Genomic DNA, 10,267 nt, shown 5'->3' on the forward strand with positions numbered 1-10,267 from the left:
GATCATATTTTTGTTACTTTTACCACTTTTAGTATATAAACACTGGCAATAAAAGAGTGTGGTAAACTCGTAGTCTAATATCGGCAGGGCTCGTTTAAATTATGCAACTTTGTAACAAAAGTTGATTAGAAAATTAATTAGCACAGGTTGTAACCGCCCTCTCGAAGTTATTCAACAACTTTACTTCGCCTCTAACTTGATTACTTCACGATGGCTATAACAACCGCGTAATAATATTCATTAAAATACTGATACGTGAAAGAGCGAAATTCTATTATTATACACTTAGTATAGCGCAGTTAACTGTAATGGATAATCTTACCGCCTTTTTCGAGGATATGATGGTAACTTTGCTCCGTTCTTATCGAAAATAATGAACCGGGTGAAAGGGAATATTAGCAATGGTGGATGTTGTCTCTGTGTCAAAGATCAGGTTTGTTCTTAGGACAGAGAGCTATGTCATGAATCAAGCAAAAACTCGCAGGTGTGAATTGTGTACCTTATAGTAATGCTCTTGATACTCGTTATTTAAACGTCCAGTCGAACTTCAGCCACATTAAAGCACTCATGTGCACATTTTAAAATACCGAAAGTTTGCAGTGCCAGAAGTCAAAATGCCAGAAGTTGCTACTTAGCCAGAAGTTGACTTCCGTTGACTTTCGTCATTTTAAAACGTGCGCGTTTTGTGTTTTAAGCATGGTTAAGTGACTCTGCAGAAGTCACTTCGAAATTCTGACTTAATATCTCTAAGCGCTTCGCGGTTCTCGATAATCGCCAGAAGTTCTCATTGACTTCAAACAGAATCAAGTAACCATTTCTTAAAACCAGCCAGACTTAAATATTTTTTTACTAAAATGTGAAAAAGACGGAAACCGCAATAGATTTGATTACTTTTTCATCTTTCCGCATTATATTTCCAACATCAATTTTCGCAATTAAATTTGATTTTACGACTTGATAAGCCGATTGGCTAGACAATACATTAACCTATATTAAATGCGGGATCTTTTCCGTATGCCCCCACCCGACACTTTAGTGGGTGCATATTATTTGTACCCCAGAGACGCACATGCCATATTTTTTACCATGTAATGATACGTGCCTATTAACTGGGAGGAGCATAAAATATTGGCGGGGGGGGCACAACCGGAAAAATTCTAACTGTGATTTGGAGTCTCTTATAGGTTGTCACTTTCCATGGGAGAGGTCTCAACTCTGTGAAAAAAATGAAGAAAATTGAAATACGACTGCTGTGAAAGAGCTGAAATGATATGTGATGTAAGATGATTACCCTAATTTTCTGCAACACATTTTTCGACGTTTGGAATACTCGACAACATTTCAGAACGTGTGTTTAAAAATTCAAGATTTTTTAAACATATTTTGGGTCATACTTAAACATATCCTACACAAAATTTCCATTTCCTAATTCAATAAATCGTATTACACATTTGTAGAAAAACCTTGAACTTCAAACAAAAATTGAATGATCATTATTTTCAGAATCGTCCGATTTTTTTTAAGCTCCCTCTGATTAATTTCTCATATTTTTTACCGTTTCATCTTTTTGAGCGTCAACTTTAATGAGAGAAAAAATAGATGATTAAACTCGGCAGCTCAACGTCCCAGAAGGTATATACCAAAAAACTTGCCAGAAGTTAATCGCCAGAGGTTCTCATTGACTTCAAACAGAATCAAGTAACCATTTCTTAAAACCAGCCAGACTTAAATATTTTTTCACTAAAATGTGAAAAAGATGGAAACCGCAGTAGATTTGATTACTTTTTCATCTTTCCGCATTATATTTCCAACATCAATTTTCGCAATTACATTTGATTTTACGACTTGATAAGCCGATTGGCTAGACAATACATTAACCTATATTAAATGCGGGATCTTTTCCGTATGCCCCCACCCGACACTTTAGTGGGTGCATATTATTTGTACCCCAGAGACGCACATGCCATATTTTTTACCATGTAATGATACGTGCCTATTAACTGGGTGGAGCATAAAATATTGGCGGGGGGGGGGCACAACCGGAAAAATTCTAACTGTGATTTGGAGTCTCTTATAGGTTGTCACTTTCCATGGGAGAGGTCTCAACTCTGTGAAAAAAATGAAGAAAATTGAAATACGACTGCTGTGAAAGAGCTGAAATGATATGTGATGTAAGATGATTACCCTAATTTTCTGCAACACATTTTTCGACGTTTGGAATACTCGACAACATTTCAGAACGTGTGTTTAAAAATTCAAGATTTTTTAAACATATTTTGGGTCATACTTAAACATATCCTACACAAAATTTCCATTTCCTAATTCAATAAATCGTATTACACATTTGTAGAAAAACCTTGAACTTCGACAAAAATTGAATGATCATTATTTTCAGAATCGTCCGATTTTTTTTAAGCTCCCTCTGATTAATTTCTCATATTTTTTACCGTTTCATCTTTTTGAGCGTCAACTTTAATGAGAGAAAAAGTAGATGATCAAACTCGGCAGCTCAACGTTCCAGAAGGTATATACCAAAAAATTTCTTACAGCTTAGGGTTACTAGCAACTAATTTGGTTTCTTATTAGGAAAATATTATAACAGAAATGCAGTGGAAATATCATATTTCAATACAATCAGCTAAGAAATGAAAAGAAACTGTCTCAATTATGAGCTAAAATTGGAAAAAAATCTAGTGCAATTTGAGCAAAAGCTGTAAAAAAATGTGAAAGATAATCTCAATTTGCGACGATTGCGCCTCATTTTTTGAAAAAATGCTCCGGATATGAAGAAAGGAGCCGAAATGGCCCATAAATTGCGCTGAAAGACCATTGAAATGAGATGCGTTTTTTCATCAAGTCCACAGCAAGAAATTAAAGCTCCCCCGTTATGGTTTGCTAACCATCAATAGGGGGGGGGGCTACAAGTTATATCACAACTAAGCAGGGCGTGTGATTGAGCTATAATGCAAAAGAACCATATTATTGATCTGCTTGTTTTCGTGACGTTCTTTTACACCTCAACATAATCAGGCCATTTTATACTACACCATAGTTGCTTCGATACTTTATCAAGAGAAAGTGAACATTTTAAAAGTTTTTCTTACAATTTTTGTAGATAAGAATTAAATTTTTAAGACCATCGGACGCAATGGAAACAAAGGACTAATATATCAGAGAGCGACAGTTTAACTTGATGCAGATAGTTAGTTGGCAATGCCTACAAAATGAGCTGAAAGAGCTGAAAAATTGTAACACTCTCTTTTAATTGGCTTGTAAGTTCGCAGATCTAGAAGTTAGAATGCCATATGTTCCTAGCCATATACGTAGCCAGAATTTTGAACCCCAGCAACCTTTGTTTCCTACATTATGTGCTTAACTACCATTATCTGTAATTTAAAGGGTCACGGAGAAAAACAATAGTTTTAATGAAAATTAGTTGAATTATCAAATCTTTTTTCAAATAAAATTAGGAGCAAAATTACAAACTTTAATATTTCATTTGGAGTACTGTTTTTTGATCAGCGTTGATAGGCAGTAAACTTTGTTCTCAGGTTGCGAGCTTGACATATGAAAAGAATGTCCAGTACCTGGTTCAAGTCTGGGAAAAACGTTCCATGGACAGTCTGAATGTGTTCTTTCCATAGCCCAGGTTAACCACCTTAGACGAAACTTTGAAAACTTACTAAGAATTATACGCTGCCGTAGAAAACTTGCAAACCTTTTTACGGCACCGTAATAGGCTGTAATAAGTTTTCTACGGCACCGTACTGCATCTAATTGATGTAATTACCAATTTCAAAACTCTACCTTCCTAAAATTGGTTACAAAAACAACGCTTATCTTATAGAAGTCATTTTTTTCAGTTCTTTTTGGCGCTTTTTACATCTATGAAAATTACAAAACTTAGTACAGCGCCAATTAAGGCATTACCAAGTTTTGAAATTTCTCCAAGATGTTGTTTTCAAACATTAGTTTGGTCTGCAAGTACGCCTGACGGTCAAAAACAGTTCGAAATAGCAAAAAACAGTTATGCCCCTTGTAAGGCCGTACCGAACTATGGAGGTCTAATGATGTCTTCTGCAGTTCATGTCATTAATCAACCACAAAAACGTTCAACTCCAGAAATCCATCAAAAGCGTAAAAACTGAGATTTTGTTCCAAAGAAGACCAATGCTTACGTATTATGTCTCCAAAAAATGTTAGCTGTGAACTGAGGTTCGGAAAAACAAATAGTTTGCGGTTTAAGTGAAGTAAATAAAATTTGCACTGTTTTACACATTAAACTGTCAGTCGCACCTGCACACAGCTGATGGTTAGATCCCAAGTTGCAGGCCCACAGTTTATAGTACACTAAAGAAAAGGTCGTTTAATTGTTTGCGGTCGTTTCAGTTAATTGTGCTCAAGTTTCCTTCTGTAAAAATTAATTTATTAAATTTTTGGCGCTTTTGAGAATTCATCAAAGATTTTGGTGCCCTTTCCTCTTGTCTTTATCTATTTCGTGTCAGAAATTGGAGACTATTGAGTTGAGTTTAATTGGATCCTAAAGTAGTGAGAGTATTACATTTAAATTTCACAATTTTTTACGCTTATTTGAAAATTTTATTTAGGTTGTCATTTTATTCTACTGGGTCTTAAAGTTGTTTGTCTGTTTAGTTTGTCTGTTTTGGAGAGAGCTTTTCGAGCCTAGTTTTTATCTAGTGCTCCGCTGAATTTTCCTATGGCTGTAGTTTGTAACTTGGCCGTAGCCGGTCCCCAGCCCGTATGAGAAAGGACGAGGGAAACACACCCAGAACATACTGGAAAAGTCTCAAATGTCGGTTTTTCAACTTGACTAGAGCCTTTTCCGACAATTTTCCAGCTATTATTTTACCTTAAAAACCTCATTAATCTTGGTACGGCCTGACTACGGCACCTTATTAGTCTTGATACGGCATTAGCACGGCACCTTATAAATCATAGTACGGCCGTAGTCCGGTGCCGTAGTAAACTTGACAAGAACTTAGTACGGTTTTAATCTAAGACATATACGGTGCCGACCTTCGGCCGTACCAAGTTTTCCAAGTATGGGTAACCTGGGAGGTCAACTGGGAGAGTCCCTAAACCTGGGAAAGTTCCATTACAAAGTTAATAACAAAATAAATCATTGAGAGCACCGGTTCATCAAGTTTAGTAGTACGATAGGAGTCAAGTAAAATCACACGGTCATAGAGATTTAGGCTTTGCCCATAATTGGTTATCTCTTTCAACTCCAGCACTGATACATTTACGCGGCGTTAAGTCATCTTCTGGTCAGTAATTTAATCGTTATAGAAACTAACAGCATAATTAATTGTTGCTACAATAGCCATTAGAGTTGCCGCAACTGAAAGCCTGCATTGGTAGTTACCAACAAAGCACTTCTCAAAAGATTGAGAGAACTTCGAGCATTTGTCATTGTCTGGTATCTTCCGACCCTTTAAGTCCAAACAGTCTTTTTTCCTGGCATCTCTCAGATTTTCAACACAACAATTGTACATTTCTTCTTCCTCCGAACCCAAGAGATAGTCCAAAAAAGGCCAACACTCGCATACACAAATATAGTCGATTCTCCCATCTGAAATTAAAGAGGAGAGATAATCAACAAAAAATAAACAAAAATTTGCAACTAATTTTAAGGATCACTGTCTCTGACCTTATGTGTATTAAACGGTTGCCTAATTAACTCTTGTTTTAAGATTTTTACACGCGCGTTTGTGGGAAATATAGGTTTGTTTTCAAACAACAAATTCTGAACCATATCCTAAATTGAGTTCAAATTGACCTCTGGTCAAGCTGCACTCGTCCGGAATCTGGGTAACCTTAAGGTCCATTAGTTTTTAAGTCCTTGAGTTCACCTTAGGTTAATTAAACTGTAAGTTAGATTATTCACGATTGGTTATGTCAAAATTGGCATTTCGAAAGGATTCAAACCGGCCTTTCAAACTGATGTTTTATTACAGGCAAAATCAATGTAGTATATCATTTCGTGGATTTCAAATGACTAAATTTAATGAATCAAATTAAAAAACTAACAATTTTCCCAATCGCATTTTCCTCTTTTGATGCGAGAATGACCAATGACAACACTGTCACGATTTCGCTCCGAATAGTCCAGACCAACATTTGAAGATGCATTATCATAGTCACTCCCTAGGCAACATTACAACTATTCTCTTTTGCGCCCCTTTTACGATATGTGTGTTGTTATATATAGCACATTACTATGCAGAAAATGCACGTGAGCCTGGGGCTTAAAAATTATATGACCACTAATCTGGGGGGGGCATGACAGATCCTAGATTTTACGCCCAGGAGTAATAACAACACATAAGTGGGGCATAAAAATACTGGGTACGAGCAAAACAGATTACATCCTCAAAATCGCCAAATTGAAGATTTATTATCAATATATTGTCATATTAAATTAGCATTCGTATAAGTGAAAATATAAAGGTTATCATATACTCAATGCCAAATGTTTTTTTAAAAAAAGAATTTTGGGATCTTTTCCGTTTGTGCCACCAGCTTAGTGGGTGCATATTATTCGAGCCCCCAAACGCAACATTTTAACATAATGATTTACTATGTAATAACCCGTGCTCTGTAACTATGTCATACAAATCATAACTTATTTCCTAGTACGATCCTTGTATGACTACTAAGAAATCATATAGGAACCTACTATGATTACAAGGAATCATACATCTATTTTTCATATCTTTTCGCCATTTACGTTTTAAATTTTTATTCATTAAGGCACCACCTATGTCACTCTCTTTTGTGATCCACCAAAATACCCTACCGTACGATATAATTTGCAAAATTGGGCACTATATAAAAGAGTAAATCCAAAAACGTAACTGTAGTTTTGATATTCTCTTGTTTCCAAGATTGATAATTTCCAAGAAATTTTTTCAACACTGATAGAAATGGAAATTTGTACATTTTTTAGGCTTTGAAAATTTTTGATCCTTGCATGAGTTGTTGGTAATTATATATGATCCTTGTATGACTACCAGGAAATTGTACAACCCATATATGACCTAAAAAAAACTAAGAATCATATATGACCTTGCATAGCTCCTTAGAGTTTTGTATGATGAGCAATCCGGGTAAAAAAAATTTCTCCATTTTAAAACCATTAAACAATTGTCAAGAGAGACTTTCTTAAAAAAATTGCAGCACCTTGTTCAAAAAAAGTTTTAGATCTTTTCTGCAACCCCCACTTATTTGGCATATATCTCTCACGCCCCAGGCGTACATGCTGTTTTTCTACATGGTAATGCGCTATATAACAACATGTTTTTTGTAATTGTGGGGCTTAAAAATTAATGAGGTGGCGAAACAGACTAAATCCCATTATTAGAACTATTGATTACCTAGTTGATATTTCGATTGAAATAAACAGTTAGGGTAATTGCTTATAAAAATTATCCAAAACTTTTTATTCAGACTCTTTGTTTAAACCTAATTATAAATAGTAATATTTCCCTTATATATTATTTGCCAAAAAAATTGGTTATACCAAAATCTCTACCACCACAATTCCCAAATTTCAAAATTACTACATTACATTTTATTGGTGACAGCATGTTCGCAAAAACTGACATTATCTTTACAAATTGAGATTAGCAGTTGAAATTATCAAACGTAAAACTATAAAAATGCACGCGTCATATTGACATATGAATGAGTGCTTGTGTTTTTGTTTATGCGTGTGTTGGTATATAAGAGTCTGTTGACGATGAGAGTTATTTTTTTTGGTAAAAAAATCGAAGAAATGGCTACTTTCGAATAGGACACTGAAAAGACGTAAAAAAATATGTCCAATTCGCTTAAAATCATAGTCCGATTCATGTTATTTCTCTTGATTTTCTGATCAAGTCTATTATAAGAGGAAAAAACTATATACATACATATATATATATATATATATATATATAATATATATATTTATATATATATATATATATATATATATATATATATATAAAGATAATTTGTGTAAAGTTAATTTCCATGGTAAGAAAACTGAATTTGCTTTCATGTCTAATGGAAAATTAAAATTCAAAAAATTAGTGCGTAGGTAGATATTGCAAGTAATAGGGTCGGTCAAATTATTCAAAAAATTTAATTTTTTGAAAAGAAAATTTCGTGCTTGTTTTTCAAACACTCTGCAACTTCTATTTGACTATGCTCTTTTTGGAGATTAGATTATTCAGCCGAATGACATAATTAAAATATATATCCAACATAAATTAGCACCTAATCGTTTCACGAAGAAAAATCTCCATATAGGGAAATTTGAACATTGCGGAAGAATGACAATACGATTGTTCCGTCTTTTAATTGGCTGTTCAAATTAGATGACAATTAGATATTTATGCTCAAGTATTAGATTTCGACTTAGCTTCTTGTTATGGCGACGTTCTTATAACACCACAAAGTTGGTACCGAACAGCAAGAATAGTGACTTTGAGGCATGCAAACATCACCTACGTTAATTGATCAAATTGCGAAATATAGCAGGAAAATTGTTGGAAATTATTCGTCGTTCACCCGCTTGAACTACATGGGAATTGAAACAGAAGAAAGCGATAAAAATTGACAGAACATTTTTTACGTGTCAAAAGTGTTAATTTTGACGTACAGTTTTAGTAAGACTACAACAACTATACTTAATTCAGCTTCTAAACCGAAGGCCATCGAGCTTAATGGCAATGGAGCCAACAATCGTTCTAACAAAATTTGATATCAAAATGCATTATGATTTAGTGAAGGTCCTTATCGGTTTATCCTGTTTTCTTAGTTTTCGCTCTTCCTACCTTGATCGTTTTTACTACATTGAGCACAATTTGATCAAAAAAAAATCATCGACTAATCCCAATTAGATCTAGAGAGAAATATGAGTGGATTTGAAAAACCATTTAGAAAAAAAATGCGAAAATAATACAGTGAAAATCAAAATCAACTTGCTTCATGTTAACAAAAACCAGTAGCGAGAAAGCGAGTTTAAGTTCAAACACAGTTTTCTCAATTTATTTTGAAATTGGAGTAAACAAATTTTATAATTTAGCAAAAGAGCGTGACCAAAAGCATCACTTCAGTTTCACTGCAAAAATGACTGCGCCCGATTACAATTCAAGTTCTTTGAATTTTCAAAAAAGTGCGCCTAAATATTATCCACTGAGAGGCCGACGGCGGCCAATTTTTCCGAATACTATTTTTTTTGAATTAACAAACATAACCCAGGTTCATGTGCCATCTGGAAGTGAGCTCAGATCGTACCGTGCCAGACGAAAGTAACCTCTGATCAGACCATCCCAGACCAAATTGTCCGCTGAGCAGACTGAAGTGTGATCAAAGCACCGTGTTCAGATGAAGTGCGTTAGAAGTTATCTCTAATCAGACCTTGCCAGACGGAACTGACCTTTGATCATACCCAAATCCCCAAATTAGACCGTTGTCTTGACGATTGTGCGACCATGGCCCAGACCAAACCCAGACAATTGTCCAGACGATTGTGCGCTCAAATTAATCCTGATCAGACTGTTGTGCCATCGAAAATGCCTCTGATCAAACTCAACTGCGCTTGCAATAAAAATAAATTTTATGACACTGTCTTTTTCTAGAATTAGATGTAATTTGTGATCAAGTGACGCATATATTTCTCAGTTTGTTTACTTTATGTTATAAGGAACACTGATGGGTTAAAAAATTGTAGGATCTGTTTTATTTCAACCCCCACAAATCAGTGTTAAATGATCTCACTTACAAATTATGCCTTGTTTTTATTTATATAGCACGTTAGTCCATAAAATGTCATAATAAGCAATGGGGCGTAAATGTTACATGCCTATTAATGGGGGGGTTGGGTTCTGACGCATACAAACACATTGAGAGGACTGTTCAATTTGTTGACGCTCTATTTTCGGAGCCCTATGATTGATGTTTGGGCACAAAATTCAACTTAATTTATGGCCTCACAACCAACCTACCGTTTGGGGGTTATTTAAGGGGGGTTTTCACAGATCACACATGGGGTGGGTTTCAGTGAATTGTTGACTGATTAAAGCAAAAATAAATAAACCTGGGTCACACAAAATATTTGAAATTCCACAGGCCGTAAATAAAACGGGAAGAAATTTCTCCATTGGAACTTGAGTGCAAAACAAAAATAAACAACTCCAGAGATTTTTCGGAAATATTGATAGTAATCAACACAAGAGCAATTTTGAATTTTGTTGCC

General features: G+C 34.9%; 1 protein-coding gene across 1 annotated transcript; it reads right to left on the reverse strand.

Annotated features, from left to right (window-relative positions):
* Positions 1 to 5,079: 5,079 nt before the first annotated feature.
* On the reverse strand, positions 5,080 to 10,172 carry LOC142356735 (uncharacterized). Its single transcript, XM_075408537.1, has 3 exons — positions 10,109 to 10,172; positions 6,052 to 6,168; positions 5,080 to 5,593 (listed from the first exon to the last, which is right to left on the reverse strand). The coding sequence occupies exons 1-3, from the start codon at positions 10,170 to 10,172 to the stop codon at positions 5,298 to 5,300; spliced, it is 477 nt and encodes a 158-aa protein (XP_075264652.1). The 3' UTR covers positions 5,080 to 5,297.
* Between the last annotated feature and the right edge of the window lie 95 nt (positions 10,173 to 10,267).

This window comes from Convolutriloba macropyga, unplaced genomic scaffold (genome assembly GCF_964194025.1).
Source record: "Convolutriloba macropyga unplaced genomic scaffold, txConMacr16.3 SCAFFOLD_4697, whole genome shotgun sequence".
NCBI classification, from domain to species: domain Eukaryota; kingdom Metazoa; phylum Xenacoelomorpha; order Acoela; family Convolutidae; genus Convolutriloba; species Convolutriloba macropyga.